Genomic DNA, 18,021 nt, shown 5'->3' with positions numbered 1-18,021 from the left:
TAAGGATGGATTCACTTCACCGGGATTAGGGAAACCGGGGCGGGGGTGGGGGGTGAGTGGTGAACTGGTAACCGGATTTACAAGAGTCACGTCCATGTGGGCTCACCACCCACAAAGAGAAAGTAACGGGTCTGGTATGCTGTTCTACAGACAGTGGACGGGGGAACATGCCCACATGGACTGACACTCAGTGATGGATGCTTAATGATGATCAAAAATGTTTATTTACAAAAAAAAAAAACAACAACAAAAACCCAACAGTTATTTATTATGCGTGGCTGCAGGATGCAGCTGTGTGCATTTATTCAGCGTGACTGTGCAAGGCTGCTGAGCGCGCGCAGTCGCAGTGGCATGGCCACGTTAGTGTCCCGGTGCCAATGTGGTGAGGCCACATGAGGAGGCGGAGTCAGAACACTCTGAGCCACGCCAGGAGTTTTCAGCAGCAACCACAACTCCTCCCCCCGTGTTACTATAGCAACAAGGTCATCCTCATCAGAACACCAGGGAACTGAGCCGCTTCTGGCCACTGTCCTCAGCTTGGACAGGAACAGAGAAACCCTGAAATACAAAAAAAAGCTGATGTAACTTGGGTTACATTTTTCTTTTTTTTTTTTTAAAACACAGCCTGTAACCTGTAAACACATTCATCACATGGCGTGTCACCTGGGTATGAGGTCATGTGATCGTGATGCCAGTTTAGCAAGCGCACTCATTAGACTGGTGATGACCCTTGGGGCGGGGCATTCTGCTTCAGGGGTCAGAGCAGATGAAGTTATTTCAAACAGCACAGCCTCCAGTGACTCAAAACAGCAAGTGATGAGCTTCACTGAGCAGCGAGAGTCACATGACAGAGAGAGGTACTCGCCCAGCACCCACACCTGAAATCCACAAGAAGGAAGAACATCAGCATTTGTTATTATTACAGGAAGCGATGCTGAGATAAAAAACAAAACAAAACAAAAAACAACCAAAAACAAAATCCTCCACTCGTTCTCCTCTTTCTGTCTCACACTCAGTTTGTTTACCACGTGTGTGTAGATCTCTTCTTTGCTGTACACGTTGGCGGTCGTTCCAGCGAAGTCCAGCAGCTCTTGATACTGATCAACTATGATGGAGGGGCGGAGCCTGCACATCCTCAGCAGGTGGCAGCTGAACACTCTGCACAAGGTGAAGCGTGACAAAGGCTGCGTTCACATTACAGGCTGAAGAGCGCTAAGAGCGCTTCTTTTTTCATCTTATACATAATTAATTGATCTTTTCTAAGACAAGTTAAGATTAAATCAGATTTTTTGTGAGGGTAAAACATTTTCTGAAATCATTTGATTTTACATGTGCAGCACACTACTATTTATAATGAACATTGTTACTTTGAACTTACACATTTGACCACTAACGGAAAAAAAAACAAGAAAACAACTAACTGCAGTGAGCAGTATAATAATGTGGTCACGCTAACCGCAGTCGGCAGGCGCTTCAAACGTCTGTAAGGTCGCCATCTGACTGAAACATTCTGAAACATTAAGTGTCAACGCACTAAAGTCCATTATGAACTGCAGATCCAGAAATCTGTTAATTCCTAGAAAACTTTCATTTCTGGACCTCTGAACATGTGAAACTAGATCTGATTTCTATCTGAACTACCAGATTAGCATTTATAAACATACAAAGAAATACAATTCTGATCTTGCAAGAAATTTAGAATCAGGTCACGTCAGATAGGAATGTGAACGCCAGCTGTGTGCTATAATCATCATTTTTTTTATGTTTGTTGTTAAAGCAATAAATGAAAGTTTTAGGCGCCGTGAAGCATGACACAACACAAGCTTGAGAGTGCAGATAGATGCACATCAATCTGTCAAAAACCATCTACACTGGTTGAATACTCAGATCTCTTTTTGAGTCCTTGGGCCAAAAGTTACGGCGACGTGCAGAAGTGCTGCAGCGTCCTCAGCCTGACAAACATTACAGCCTCTGAGAACGACACATTTCCACTGTACGAGTGTGTGCACGGTTACCTGTGTACCTCTTTGATGTATTTACGGTTGTTCAGGAGGAGGCTGCTCCTCTCCAACTGCACCAGTACCAAATGGGATAAAAGCTTCTCATCACCTACCTAGAGGTACACACATTAAAATAGTTATACAAAGCAAAATTAAATGATGAACCAATATACTGATGTAAAAATACAAATGTTTACCCTCCTTGCTGTACATGGTCAGTGTTGGTGACCAGTTTATCAGACTAACGCGATTCATGTCGCAGGTATCACAAACACATTTATAACTGGTCAAAATTAAGATAATCTTTGCTCACTAGCAACAAAGCATCTTGACCTCTAGGGAGAATCTCACTAGAGATCTCCAAAATTCCAGAAGTATTTCCCCCAGCAGTATCAGATATTTAATGTGTAATTACACAAAATCCTTAATGATATTAACACTAACATTAACACTGGTCTGCTTGAGGTTTCTTCCTCAGAGGGAGTTTTTCCTTACCACTGTTGCTCTGGGGGTTAGTAAGGTTAGACCTTACCTGTGTGAAGCGCTTTGAGGCAACTCTGTTGTGATTTGGCGCTATATAAATGAAAATAAATTGAAATTGAACACTATGATTGTTGTGTTGTTGAATCAGTTACCTGTTGAGTGAAGCCCAAATCCACTGCCAGTTCATTACAAGCACCTATGATTTTAAGGCATTTTATCTGTCAACATGTGTGATACACTACTGTCTGCAGATCAAAGTGGAAAATCTTGCAGTTCCTTGAATGGCCATTTGAGGCTGGCTCCAATAGGGAATAACTAGAGCTCTTGGTGAAATTCTATTGTACCTGCATTAATAGTAAATGTCCACCAAGTGGTGATATTGCTCCATTTCAAGAACCATGTGTACAGCCTGCTGCAGGAAGCAACAACAAACCTTTTGCTTATAGTAGTAGATTAAGGGTGTAGTGGTCTATTTGTGTGATAGGTAATGTGTCGAGTCCAGAGACCTGCAAGCAGAGGCTCCTAGTTGTTTTGAACAGATGATGTCTGTCCTTTATGAGTGTTTTATATCAAATATCTCAAATAATATGGCTTGCTGTGCGGTTAATTGTCCTAATGGACCAAAGCAGTTTGTGCACCAGTATTTCCGTTGAATGAAATATTTGTGTAATTTCATTTGCACATTAACACTGCTAGCATTTATTGGTAGCTTGGTGACATTTGCACCACTGTTAAACAATGATTACTGAGGCAGTAAGTGGGTCATTAATTATGAAAAGTTGTACCCAAGCCACTCATTATGAAAACCACTGCCCAGTCCACAAAAAATATGCTTTCACTAAACCAAACTAAGGTTTGCCTGCTAGCTTTAGCTTGTTCAAGATGGGGGTGTGATCGGCTTCATTTGCCCCCCCCCCCAGTTCACACACAGGGTCTTTACACAGGTCTTGTCCACGCTCCACCTCTTTCCCCATTGGATGGGACTTAGGTGACGTAAGCACTGCCATCATGGCGACACCCAGAGTACCACTTTTTGAGGTTCAGACCTGCTCTTCAGAAAACCTATGTATGACATCATGGAGGGTTTATTCAGTCTATATGTGTAGTATACCTGTCTAAGACAGTATACATTACTATGGGATCTGCGACCACTATCTTTGCAAACCCCCCCCCCCAGGACTAAACTAAACCAACTTTTTTAGGTTCCTTAGATGACCCCAAAACACAATTAGGATGTTCCCAAAAATTAAAACTGGCCTCAAACCATTTATCCAAGATGGCCACCACAATAGGGTTTTTTCACTAAAACCTTTACTCAACATATAAACAACATAAATATCACACAGATTCAATGGGAAGACCATTGCAGGTCACAGCAAACTCATCTGTGCCTAAACTAAATTCATTCATGGGTTTAAGATTCAAAATGGCGTCAAAAATGGCCGTCAATAGACCCTTATCATTAAAATACATAGTAGGAATAAACAATAGACTTAATAATGACAGAAATCATTGGTGTTTAAGTGAAAAAAAAAACCCTATTTTGACGGCCATCTTGGATAACTGGCGTGAGGCCAGTTTTTATTTTTGAGAACATCCTGATTGTGTTTTGGGGTCATCTAAGGAACCTAAAAATGTTGGTTTGGTTTAGTCCTGGGGGGGGGGGGGGGGGTGCAAAGGCAGTGGGCGTAGCTCCCCTAGTACATGTCTATGTACTGATCTGATCTTGTATTGTATCTGATCTACACTCCAGAGCAGAAGGTGGCACTAATGCACAATTAAGTGGGATGCCAACCAGTGTATAACAAGAAGAAAAGGAAGAAGCAGGAACAACACTGAATGAGGAGGATGGGCTAGATTTTGGAGAATGACTGAAAAATAAATCATACTCTTGAAAAGAAATTACATTCTGTTGACTAAAGTGAGGGAATAACTTTTATACTATGTGGCACTCCACTTGTTTGCATTATGTGGGACAGCCAGAACACCAACAAGGAGGGCAGTTAGGTGAAGGTAAGGCAAATATATTGTTTTAAAATGTTTAATTACATTATATTTTTGACAAGAAGCCATTTTCTCTTGAGTTCTTTGTGTCTGGTACAATAACATTAAGTAGCCCATTAGCTTCTGCTTGCTAAATTGGTGCTTGTGTTATAAATAAATAAATAATACATTGATTAATAAACTGATAAATTTATTTTGCTTCTTGTTGCATAAAGAAGTAGCACCAGCTTTCAAAAATCAATGCAACTTACAGACCAATGTGACTTACACTCTGGTGCTACTAATACTCATATGACAGCATCTAAAAAAATAAAAAATAAAAAAAATAAACAGAAATAAGTGAATGAATAAAGCGCATGGTCTGAGTACCTTAATGACTGTGTTGAAATAAATGTGCAACAACACAGGTACTGTTTGCGCACACTGAACCACTCTCGGCCAATCAGCAGCTTCAGCCAGCAGCTCGTGCAGTATACTAAGTCGATCCATGGTGTCACCTGTGGACGAACACAAAAAAAAAAAAAAACAGTGGGTGGATATATATTACAGAAAAAATATCAAATTTTACAGACAGTGGCCCCACCTCGATTAAACAGTGCTCAATTTTATATACCGGGATATATGTCACATGGAGTGGTGGGCGCAGTTCCGCTAATCCGCTAACTGCTAATTATCGAAGATAATGTTTTCATTATTGGATTAGCTTTTCAGATAACTTTGAAAACCATCATCGGACTAATTATCTTCCATTAAGTTTTGGACCGATAATTTTTAGACTGCTAATGTATTTTTGCAGAAGTGCTAAACAAAGCTGAATAGTTACAAACACCTATGAAATCTAAAATAAGTTGAGTACCTACCTGTTAAATGTTTTATAGTAGATGCGCAGTTCTGTCCTCTGTAAACAGAGTAGAGCTGGCTCCAGAAGAAACCGCTCTATCCTCTGCAGGCAAAGGAGAACTGGTCACAAAAAAACTCTTGTGAATATGTTCTCTGGGTTTATAGACATTGTTATTGTTTTTGTTTTATGTAAAAAATGCCAGAAGCTCAGGTTGCTTCATTATTTTCAATTGGAATCATTGCAATCACTTCCTGTTTGCTACTAGAGTCCTGCTTATGTCAAACACAGTCTGTTGCCTGTGTACCAGAGTAATATATATAAGATGTCTGAAATTCACTTTGTGTTTATTCAATTCCACGCATCTTAAACGTAGCAGAGACGGATTATCTGGAATTTTGTTTTGGCAAGTTTTCACGGTCTCTACTGCCATCTACTGGCCAGTAGCATTCATGCCAGTATTCGCCCTAGTACTGAGCATCCAGTAGATGTCAGTGTTCTATTTATTTTCACATTGGTTATATCAGACGGTTATCCAATTACAACTTGGCTTTTTTTTTGAAAATGCCTTTTTTTGACAAATAAAAAATGGCATATTTTACAAAAGCACATTTATCTGTAAACATCAACATACAATACACCTCACATTAATGTGCTGGTTTACATAGAATGAATGAGTCAACCAATCAGTGTTAGCGAAGGCACAGTTTACCCATAATCCTTTGCCATCTGTCAGTGTTTGTTACAAAAACTTCAGAATTAGTGCATTATTCAACATTAAAAGACATATGTTATATTTTAACTTTGTACAAATGACAGAACTGACATTAATGGAGTTATTCTATCAGTATTAATTTTATTTATAAACCAAACCATAAGTCAGCACGCCTTTATTTTCCAAGACCTCCGCCTCACGGCAACGCTGTTATTGAGTAGAGAGTTGAACTTTGCTGCTCCTCTCAGTTGCTTCATTGCTGGAAGCCATGTACTAAACAGGAGCCATGTAATAAACAGGAGCTTCCAGCAGGGGGCAGGACCCTCAAAGACAGAAGTGCTGACTCATTGTTTGGGTTTGTAGTCGCCTTTGATGCTACCAGATCGTGGTGTTAAAACTCTAAATCAGCTTGTTAGTAGTTGCAAGTGGACCGGAGACATTACTGGAACTTATCAGTTATCTGTAGCTTCCGATAAATTTTTGGATGGTTTATCGGTTTAGCTTTATAAAAGATAACCAATTTTTTTCAGTTAGCTGATTATCTGTTATTGAAACAAATTTTTTGGTTAGCTGTGCCCATCACTGCTCACACAATAATTTATCTGAAATTCAAGTTCCCTTTTATCCGTATTCAATGAATGTGCAACGTGTTGAAAGCACTGTTTCAAATTGTTTATGCAATTACCTGAACCTGCTTCCCTTCGGAGCAGAAATAAAAAAAGCCCACGGTAGGTGGGGCTTCGAAATGCATCCAGTGACATAAGACCACGCCCACCCCCCTCAGAGATAGGTAAACAAGTCGACCTGTAACACATGCATGTAGAAACACAGATTATAAATATTGTAATCATTTACATGAAATCAGTTAACCAGTGATGTAATTTGGTTTTGTGTGTTAACCTGAGCTGTAAGGCGAGCGTAGCAGAGAGACATGGCAGATCAAGCAGCGTGTGCAGCAGCTCCACCGCGGTACCAGGTGTCACCACTGAGGGCAGCAGATCTACAAAGTCATCTATGACTGCTGGACTGTCCCATGCCAAGAACTGGAGAGAGCGGTGTGAAAAAGTTAAGTCCTGTGTAGGCTCTGAGGTCCATTAGTGCACGTGCTTAAACCCAGACTCTGCAGTGTGAAGTGGTTGAGAGTCTATGACTCCCGCTGACTCAGTTTACTCCGGCAGCACAGGCCGGTAGTGTGACCGGGAATCAAATCCAGGTCTACATCCTTGTCCCATTAACCTACCTGCTCAGCAGGACAAGGATTTAAAAAGAAACAAGTGTATCAATAAATAATAAATACTGCTGGATTATTTTCATGCCTAGGCTTTTGAAAAATGAACGAACATACTGACAAATAAAGGTGTCCACCTCCTCCAGTTTGTTAGCACAATAACTCAAAAACAGTAACTGGCATCATCCTGTATGGCTCCAAATTAAAAAGGCAAAAGTGTACATAAGCAGAAAAAACAATTAAAAGTGGTAAACTTTGATCCAGCAGATCAATCCAAAAGGCAACAGTGTTTGGCTTATTTAATATCCCACAGGCCTGCCACCTGCTGGATGGTTGATGGATTCTGGATGGATGATAGAAATTAGGAGCAGGTGCCCCTGAAGTTGCATGTCACTTGAAGTTACTTGTTTGTTTCTTTTATTTCCAAAGCCGAGGCCTGATGACCACAGAGGCCACAGTGGCTTGTTTTGTTAATATTATAAAAATATTGTACATGCTTTGTTGCTTTACCATTGCAGCACCAATTACTTTAAATTTAAAATCACTCAGGCAGTGGAATGAGACAAAACTGCCAGTGGAAATGCTGCATCTGCCAGACGGATTAATGAAGTGAAGAAGCCTGAGGGTAAAACGTGATGCAGTAAGCAGGAATGTGTGCATTTCCACTTTCATTTCTCTGCAGAGCAGCTCTGTCTGTATTAAAATATCACTCATGGATTCTTCTGTTGAGTTTATATAAGGTCCACCCATGGACGAGAGAACACTGGACAAACTGCTGGACATTATGGATAATGTCGGTCACCCTCTGCACACCGTTATCAGCAACCAGAGGAGCCTCTTCAGCCACAGTCTGCTCCTTCCCAAGTGCAGGACCAACAGACTGAAAAACTCCTTTGTCCCTCAGGTCATCAGACTGTACAACTCCTCACTCAGGGGGAGGAGGAGTAACAGGAAGACAGAGGACGGGAAGGAGAGGAACAGTAGTAGCTAGCAAACCAGTAGCGAGCAGTATTTCTGGTATTTATATTTGCTAATGCTTGTTTTGATACTCTGTGTGCTTATTACCCTCTGTGCTGCTATAAAAAGCTGCTGGAACCTTAATTTCCCTGAGGGAGTCTTCCCAAGGGATTAATGAAGTTCTAACTAATATAATATAATGAATAGCAGGGGTGGTGGCCAAGTGGTTAATGCGCTTGGTTTCAGTTCGGAAGGTTCTGGGTTCAAATCCCACCCCTGCCACATTTCTCCATGTAATGTGGAGTTGCGTCAGGAAGGGCATCCGGCGTAAAACCTGTGCCAAATCAACATGCAGATCCACCTTGGATTTGCTGTGGCGACCCCTAGTGCAAACAAGGGAGCAGCCGAAGGGACTTATTTACTTACTTACTTTTTAACTAATATAATATAATGTATGTTATTGTGCATGTCTGCGTCTGTTTTGAAGCCCACTCTTTCCTTAACAGGTAACTAGGTGTGTGATTTTGCATGTGGAAGTATTTTGTCTGCTTCTTACCTTCAGCAGGTTTGGGAAGGAGCGGGTGTACTCTGGAACCCGGAGCTGCAGGTTCTCCAGATTCAAACGAATGAAGCGCAGAAGTTCATGTGCCAGGAAGACATTGTTAAACAGCTCTGCAGGGAACTGACCAAACACCTGCTTCCACACAGTCTCACAGTCCACTGCTGCTGTCTCGCCTGAAGGTTCAAGCACAGATGTTGTAGTTGTAAATATTCTGTCTGCAGCTGTGGACTGTTTTCCTTTTAGCTGCCTAATGATTCTGCACACTCATAGTTGCTTAATAATTGTGCACATACACACACACACACACATATTCATATTCCCCTAAAGAAGCCAAAACTCACTTTTCTTTTGTTAAACATTTAGGGTTGAGGTTTATTAACGTTTTGGATTAAGAGCACTGTATTTGTTCAACAATAAAATTAACCCTTAGGAATACAACATGCCTAATAAGTGTGTTTGTGTGTGTATGTGTGCCACCCTCTTCTCGAAAAATCAACAATAACAATTGAAAAGCCTGTATCAGCTGGCCATTACTGCAGACTCAAAAATCATGATTTGTTCAACAACAAAATTAATCCTCTTGAATATAACCTGTCTAATAATTGTGCATGCAGTGTACTCACAAGCCTAATGAAATAATTTGTCTCACAAAATGTAAAAGCACACCGTGGTTGAGGTAGAACTGTGCTATGGGCAGCAGAACCCTGGCAAACGTCAGGTCGGAGCTAAGCCTCCCATACAGCGCCTTCACACATGGGAACGCTCGGAACACCAGTGAGGTGTCTTCCATACAAACACAATCCAGGATAGACACCGCCTCCACCAGGCACTGAACACAAACACACAGGAAACAGGATGGACACAGTGAGACCTTCAGGATGCCTGTGCAGCTTTACAGTGTTGCTTGCATCTAAAACAAACTTTGTTTTTGTCTTACAACTTTCCTTCAAGCTTCTGCTTTTTATTTTTCACTTGCGTTGGTGCATTTGTCAGATGATTTTATCCAAAAACTCATTCACACTGTGCAGAAAACATACGATTCAGTTGAGGTGGAGATAAACATCAGAGGAAGCATCAGCGTAGAAAAATTGGTGTTGGATGTATTATGTCTAAAGGAGAAATTTTAGCAGTTTGGACCATTTTCAAAGTGAGTACTTTGCACATTGAATGGAGTCTGATCAATCTACCAGTGGAAAAAGGGGAAGAGTTCAGCCTGAGACTTTCAGTCATGCTGAAGTAACAACACCAGATGTCACTCATAGGCAGATCAGAGAGGATACAGGCAAACACGTATGAGTGAGTTTTGGTTCGTGCTTCTTAAAATTATGTATGTGACAGGAACACAGACTTCAGTCTGATAAGCGCATTGACACATCAACATAATCAATGATGCAGATCAAGTAAAAATGTCAATTTGCACAGGATGTGATGTGTCACACTGCTTAGGTTCATTAATAGACATAGAAGCTCCATTTTATCACAGTCCAAACAAGTGTTGTGCTGAGAAGTACAAAAGATATATTCCCTCCTCTCTTTTTTAACAGAACACAGTCTTTCAGTTTGAGAGCATGATTTCTTAAGTTTATTCATTCTTTAAGACACAGAATGTTGATGTGTTACTGCCAGCTTCTAATCAGGAGTGTGAATCAGTATGCAGGAGTAGCTTGTCATGCGTGTGGACAGTGCCAGCTTGTGGCCATAGATGACAATGCAGTATTTTTCCACACAAGTCACAGGACCTCCCAAGAATGATATAAAGAGGCATTGCATTTTGGAGACTTATTAACATCAAGAAGAGCTTCACTGTTAGGCAGTCTTCTGTACAACCTGATTATGAATGGATGCACTTTATGTTCCAAATTATAGATATAAACAGCTGCTTACTGCTTTCTGGAGTTCCACATCTGTTTTTTTCTGTGCCTCTGCAACAAAGACCAGAATTAAAACCACAGCTGATCACACTTTCAATTTAACTAGAGAAACACAAAATAGACAACCCACTTACTGCGGTCGCTCTGCTCAATGAGTCGCTGGCAGTACTGGAAGGCCTTCTCTCTCAGACGCTCCTTTGGTGGCAATAATCGACTAGAAGAGGAAGTTGCTGAAACCATAGAAACGACTGATCCATCCACTGTTGAATGGTCATCTGCAACATCACAGGTAAGGGATAGGGAGATCGTGACTAGAAAGCTTTCAAATCAAGGACAATATATGATCACTCAGTGCCAGAAGGGATAGAGTTCAGGAGTTCCAAGAGACAATCAGAGACCTTTGATTTTAGCAAAGTCTGGATTTGCTTCACATGTGAAACTACTTGTGCAGTATTGCTCCTCCACTATCAAGAGAAACTAATTAGAAAATCTGATATTTAGCCTATTTATGTAACCAGAAGGTACAAGAGATGATTTAAAACTATGACTTTGCAACATATTTACACATCTTAGAGTCAAATTTATTCTCCCAACTCTGCAGACGAGAGAGGTGAAAGAACCATAAGGAACTGTTTTAGAATGGCTACCACTCTCTTAATGAGTTTAGCACCAAGGTTTTGATGATTATTTGGCACAGACAGAGTTTACTAATTTTAGCAAAACTAAAGAATTTTCTGTTAAACTGTTAATAAAAACCCAAAAATGTTTTTTTATGTGAATTTTATCAAGATGTCTGGCTCCATCCAACAAGGGTGGAGATCAATGAAAAAATAATAATGTGCTATAATTAAGAAAAAAAAAGTTTGCATGGACAAAATATAAAATACATTTTATATGAATGCAACATGCAGGCCCTACACTAGTATTCACATTATACAAGCAATACATAACACAAGTAGTGTATTGTAGTATGTATACAGTATGCAGAATAGTTTAGTATGGTAGCATCACCTCCAAATGTGCCCTGTTTTAAAGAAGCTTTCTAGTTATTCATCACAGAAATCCTTGTCTATGTAACAATTAAAAGATATGAAGGCAGACAAAATGGTGCACAAACCAGTCAAGAACTAGTAGGAAGGCAAAGATGATGGTTTTATGTTAGTTGGTTAGGAGTGTTTGAGTTGATAGAGTAATTTGTCAGATTATAACGTCTGAAATAAACATACATGCAGGGAAACTCGAGAATGGGACTTACAGTTTCTTACCATTAGAAAAGGACTGGGAGTGGGACAGACTTAGCTGTGGCCTGTTAGCTGGAGATCATGAAAATACAGAGCACATAATCTGTGATATGAGCCACTGATACCTTTGTGTTTGTTACTTTGAGACAGATGGGTCTCACAAGTACAAACAAAACAAAAAGCAAAACAATTTTGCTCCCTTTTTTCTCACAAGCGTTTTAATCTTCATTTCTCATGTGACAATGAGTGCACGCTGGTTTAAGTCTAAACACATAATGTGAGACGATGAACACACGTGTGGCATCATTCACTATTGTAAGATAGACGGCCAGAATCATGCTTGAAGACAAATGATTTTAAGTGGGGTATGGAAGGTACCGTATTCGTGCGTATGAGGGCCCAGGGCCGAGGATCAGCCCACCCCCTTTCTGAAGAAAGTTGGTTAAATGCCACCCGAAATGGTTATTTTTTCATTAAACTTTATTAAACACCCACCTAAAATAAATTAATCCCATGACCCCCAGCACATTGTAAAGAGCAAAAAAAGGTTTCACTATGTTTTTCCCATCTCTTCTACATCTGACTTGTGCTGACATCATCCATTCCTTGTCAGCTGATGCCCGCCAAGTTCGACACCAACTTTTGTGCATTTTCAAAACTTTGAGTGGAGATGACGCGGCAACCTTTAACGCTGCCTGCTCCTTTGTTTGCCGGTTTGTGCTCTGCTTGTTTTTTATTTTCCTGCAGCTGTCTGATGGATCATTCTGGCATTCTGATTGACCAAAACTCCAGCACCAGCCCAGAAAAGACCAGCACAGGAGAGCACTCTCTCTCTTTTTCTGCCCCTTCTCACTCTCTTTCTGTGAGGCAGCGCAGGATGCACAAACAGTGAAGAAACATGACGTTGTGCTTTCAGACCAAACTTATGAAATGCAGAATTTCAATAAACTGGGAAAATCCTTCTGCTTATTGCAGATTCTCTGTGGAAATGTGACATGATCTGACCCTTAGCAATCCAAATCCACGGGAGACCGCCAAATTTGCCAATGGACAAAATATTTAAATACTTTGTCAATCAGAGTGTGACATTGTGCGGCGAGGAGCACTTTGAACCTTCTGGATGTGAAAACTCTGAAAACTGGATTCATGTGTTAACAGTCAGCAATAGACTGGATGTTCTGCTGCTTTCACTGAGAGGCTGATGGGAAAATGATGGATTTTTTTTATCTTAATGAGCAGGAATCACATACAGCAGCAAACTGATTATTTAACTGCAGAGTCTCCTGGATTTAAACAGATCTGAGTTTTTTTTTAAAGGTTCCATTAGTTTTTTGCTTTAATATGAAAGTGAGGCAAAATGTTTCAGTGAAGTAAATTGTTGTCTGTGTGGTTAAGATTGAAAAATGACACCTTTTTTTTTTTTTTTGCTGTGCCAGACATCAGCTGACAAGGAACACATTTAATAAATGATGAAAGGATAGAACCCCCCCCCCCCCCCAGACTGCTGTGCCGGTGCCTTTTGTCATACTAGTGTCTCCTGTTGTATCTGTGCCTGATGTCATAACTGTGGGTGCTGTAATGTCTACTGTGGTAACAGTGCCTGCTGTAATAACGGCACCAGCTGTGGTACGAGTGCCAGTTGTCAAAACCGTGTCTGCTGAGGTACCAGTGTCTGCTGTAGTGTTGCTGGAGCGGTAGGTGAGAAGCCAATGGTGCAGCATGGAAAAGGAATAGACATTCATCCACTGGTCTTCAGTGAATCCCTGCCCTACACACAGCACAGTGAAGAAGTCCCCAGACACGGTTCCATCCAGCTCTGCTACGGGGCCAGGCTGACACACACACACGCACGCACGCACGCACGCACGCACGCACGCACGCACGCACGCACGCACGCACGCACGCGCACACACACACACACACACACACACACACACACACACACACACACACACACACACACACACACACACACACACACACACTTACAGTTAAGCTGTCATTGTTACTGTAAAGTACCATTCAAAAGGTTTAGATAATGTGTTACTGATCACTTTTAAAACCGTAAAATTAAAAAGCTTACCTGTCGTGACCTGGGCCCTGCGAAAAATCCTCCTGAAGATGCTCCACCTCCCTGCGTGGTACTGGCATAACGCAGCCAATCAACAAACTTCTTACTCAGAAGTATCACATGATCTTTAGCCAGACAAATGTGGAAAAACAGATGAATTAAAGCTGAGCTTGCACACACACAAGAGTTCCCAAATCAAAACATAATCCTTATGTTTTGATTTGGGAAAACAAATCAAAACATAATGCATAGTAAAACATAGTATCCTCACAATGCAATAATGTGTTTGTAGGATCACTTGGCCACTGACTAAATTTTATAGCTGAATTTCCAGCTGGAGATAATATTCTTTTGACATCATAAATCCACCATCTTGCAAAGCAAACAAAGGGATTTTTGAAGACACAGTGCTGCACCAACAAAATCCAGACACTGGACTGTGACTGCAGGGCAGTATGCAAAGTAGAACCTTAAAGGGGTCATATTATGGTAAGACAAACCATACTGGGTGCTGGGCTTCATTTGTCAACCCCCAACCATGACCCCAAATCTGAGTTATCAAACAAGCTAAGCTAACATGATAACCTCGGTTTGGATGTTGATTAAATTGTATTTTTGGCGAATGAGTGGCCTTTTCCTGAGTGGTCTGTTACTTGATAACAAGTTATTGCTTACAGTGTGTTTTTGTCTATGACTCCTATCTGCAACTGAGATTCGTGATGACCTATATTAACTTATTGAAAAGGTGTATAATATTACCCCTTTAAACATTTGACTAAACAAACTAAATAACTTGCCTCCACGTGGAGGTCTTTTTTGAAAGATACTGCTTATACTTTCAAATGTTCTGCACTCAATGCTTTCTGAATGTCAGATGGGAGACGACTTGATATCATGAGACTAATTCTTCAAAGCCACATCCTGACATGTCAAAGTCACTATCTGGATTTTCTGCATGTGCATTCTTGAGCAAAACGATCATTTTAAGTGAAGACCATAGGCACTGCCCACTGCTGATTTATTTACAAGCCTGCTGTGTGAAACACCCAGTGTTCTTAACTATACAAACGGACTATTTGGCTGTTAGTGAAAATGCCGGATGATTTGACAGACTGTTTATTACCTTCAGTGAGACATTCGGGGGTATGTGTGAGGATGGAGCTGATGATTGGCAGAATATGTGTGAGTGAATAAGCTGGTCCTTCAGATGGTCGGACGTCTAGACTGCCAAGGAGCTGAGCGCACAGAGTTGACACATCTGCCTTGGAACCTGCCTGTTGGGTGGGACAGAGAGCAGAATGAATGTACTGTATGGTTGAAAGCTAAATAAGATGTGTTATACTATCGTGTACTAAAACGTGATGGCTAATGGTGTGTTTTTCTGTTACCACATTTGCAGACTCAAACTAAAGCAACCTGTTATCTTTGTATATTCAGATACTTGATCTCGGTTGAAGCAATTTCAGAAAACAGAATGAATTTTTATGCCATATTACGTATGTGTCCTTGAATAGCTGCCAACTAGGTTTGTCAAGGTCCAGGATCAGTGGTTATGACTGGGGCCCACTGTGTTATAGACTGTCAGTTTATGAGTTTTCACACTGCAATGGTCAAACCCCTTCTTAAGAAAGGGTTAAATGGCAAAATACTGATCAGTTTCAAATGTATCCTTCTTTTCAAAAACTCTCAAGAAAGTGGTATCGATGCAAGTATATATATATGGTGAACAGTCTCTTTGATCCATTCTGGTCAACATTTAAGGTTTCTCATTCAACAGAAGCGGCACTCACCATGGATGATGATTTCACATTAGTGCTGTTGCTGTTGACCTTATTGTTGCTTTTGACACTGTTGCTCAATCTGTATTGCTGTAGGAACTTGAAAAATATTGGATATTGCTGGTTGGACTCTCTTATGGTTGACATCGTCAGATCGATCACAGCTGATCTCTTATGAGGGCACTACAACTGAATTTTCTGAGGTGAGGTATAGAATGTCTCAAGGTTCTGTTTTAGATCCACTGTTTTTCTCACTTTATACAGCACCAGTGGTACAGCTTTTGCAGTTATATGATTATTTTCAGTTGCAATGCTAATGATACACAACTACACAAGCCTGTCAATTCAGATATGGGGCAAAACATGTGTATACGATATATGTATATTCGTACTGTAAATTGTGTTGGTAGCATGGCCCAAGCCGAGGGTCAACCCTTTGAGTCTGGTCTGCTTGAGGTTTCTTCCTCAAATCATCAGAGGGAGTTTTTCCTTACCACTGTCACCTGTGTGCTTGCTCTAGGGATTGGTTGGTAAGTTTAGACCTTACTTGTGTGAAGCACCTTGAGGCAACTTTGTTGTGATTTGGTGCTATATAAATGAAAATAAACTGAAATTGAAAACTGATATGGTTGCTAATTTGTGACTTTGGAGACTTGGTTGGGTAAAACTCTCAGACAACTTTTTGTTGGTGAATGCACGGAAGACTAATACTGAGGTTGGCCCTAGACAGTACGGTATGTGTATGATCAGCTGACATCTTCACTGCATGCTTCCGTTACAAAAATTCATGTTATATTTGCCTCAAACATATCTTTTGATTTGCATCAGAGAAGACAAAGACTGCCTTTTTTTCTTGCTCAATATTACAAGAATTTGACCTATGTTATGACTGAAGCAAGTTAATGTTTTTTCCCATTATTGGTGTGCTGTTGTTGCAGTCTCAGACGTCAGACATCACATCTTAAAATCACACACATTCTTAAGGGTCCCTTCACACAAAGCACAAATAAGTACAGCAAGCGCACACACGCGTGTCACAGTGGACAGTTGTAAGGTCATGTCTGTCAAAACACGGTACGTGTTCTACAGCTGTGATGTCCACGACCGGAGATCTCAACAGCTGCAGCTGTTGGCAGCCAGCCACGCTCCCTGTCTGTTCAGCGCAAAGACCAAAGTGTCACTCTCTGTTTCTGTGTTATGTGATCATTTTTGTTTAGTTATTTTGGCATGTAATTGTGTATGTAGTTATTGTAGTAATTATTTCTATACCTGTCCTGGCTGTGGTCTCTGTGTTTTTAATGTGGCACTTCGTGTGCACTGAGCTGTCATTTCCAGCTGTCAGTGAATCTCTAGCCAATGATCACCAGGGAGGCACCCCCCCGCATGCCACATGTGTTGTGGGGGGAGGCACGAAACACACGCACGCCACGTGTTGTGGGGGGGGGGGTGCAAAACACGCACAATATACATGCACAGCACGTATTGAGGGGGGAGCAGACACTCTGCCATGCTATCTGTGTTTTGCTTGGCAACTCCAAAGTCGTGAGGGCACTTAGACAAATTCCATAGGCAGCTCAAAGGTGATTGTCTGCTCACTAATTTTGTGCTGACAGCGCAAATGGCACCACATTTTCTAAGTGTCCAGCAAGCGGTGTTAGATGTTTGTGTGTGTCAGCTGGAATTTGTCCGACACCTGCCGTGAGAGGGATCAAATGGGCTCTCACAGGGCACTCTTGGCCGCTGGTGTGTGCGAATAGTTGTAGTAACAGGTGTACAAGGCGTTAGAGGCGGCTCTGATTTTTCATGACTGGCATGCAATTCCTCCTTCGTGCGCTAGTCGGCTTCAATCATGTTATGTGTGAAGCTGCCCTAAAGGACGTTAGAGGATTGTATGTGAGGGAAGAAAACATACAACCCAAAATCAGAAAACGTGGGGATGATGTGGAAAATGCAAGGAAAAAACCCAGCGACCTTTAAATTTCCTTTGACATCTGTTTCATTGCGGACAGTATGCACCCAAGATATTTCATGTTCTATGTGGTCAACTTGATTTCATTTGTTGATATATACATCCATTCTTCCATTTCAGCTTTCAAAAAAGTGTTGTTATGGGGGCAATTTATGGCTGATATTGAAGTAAAACAAATTAAATATTGATGTTATTTCAAACAGGTGCTGTCAACAGGTGATTGCGATCATGATTCGGTACAAAAAAGGCTGAGTCTTTAAGAAGCAAAGATGGATAGAAGATTTCCAGTTTGCCAAAATTATTG

The 18,021-nt window shown here is 41.0% G+C and overlaps 1 protein-coding gene across 2 annotated transcripts in view; it reads right to left on the bottom strand.

Annotated features, from left to right (window-relative positions):
* Positions 1–266: 266 nt before the first annotated feature.
* Positions 267–18,021, bottom strand: part of ap5z1 (adaptor related protein complex 5 subunit zeta 1) — a 40,083-nt gene continuing 22,328 nt past the window's right edge. The window contains exons 4-18 of one of the 2 annotated variants that reach the window (XM_034190864.1): positions 15,094–15,244; positions 13,983–14,095; positions 13,566–13,731; positions 11,924–11,971; positions 10,793–10,933; positions 10,672–10,709; positions 9,454–9,616; positions 8,782–8,960; positions 6,941–7,083; positions 6,726–6,844; positions 4,857–4,984; positions 2,016–2,113; positions 1,026–1,158; positions 664–878; positions 267–558 (exon numbers count right to left, since the gene is read on the bottom strand). In XM_034190864.1, coding sequence (XP_034046755.1) covers positions 306–558; positions 664–878; positions 1,026–1,158; positions 2,016–2,113; positions 4,857–4,984; positions 6,726–6,844; positions 6,941–7,083; positions 8,782–8,960; positions 9,454–9,616; positions 10,672–10,709; positions 10,793–10,933; positions 11,924–11,971; positions 13,566–13,731; positions 13,983–14,095; positions 15,094–15,244 — 2,088 coding nt within the window. In that variant the 3' untranslated portion in view covers positions 267–305. The remainder of the gene's footprint in view (positions 559–663; positions 879–1,025; positions 1,159–2,015; positions 2,114–4,856; positions 4,985–6,725; positions 6,845–6,940; positions 7,084–8,781; positions 8,961–9,453; positions 9,617–10,671; positions 10,710–10,792; positions 10,934–11,923; positions 11,972–13,565; positions 13,732–13,982; positions 14,096–15,093; positions 15,245–18,021) is intronic. The other variant, XM_034190865.1, reaches the window with a different exon arrangement.

Source organism: Thalassophryne amazonica, chromosome 16 (assembly GCF_902500255.1).
Source record: "Thalassophryne amazonica chromosome 16, fThaAma1.1, whole genome shotgun sequence".
Taxonomy (NCBI): Eukaryota; Metazoa; Chordata; class Actinopteri; order Batrachoidiformes; family Batrachoididae; genus Thalassophryne; species Thalassophryne amazonica.
The sequence above is the reverse complement of the archived record's forward strand: the minus strand, read 5'-3'. Positions and strand labels throughout refer to the sequence as shown.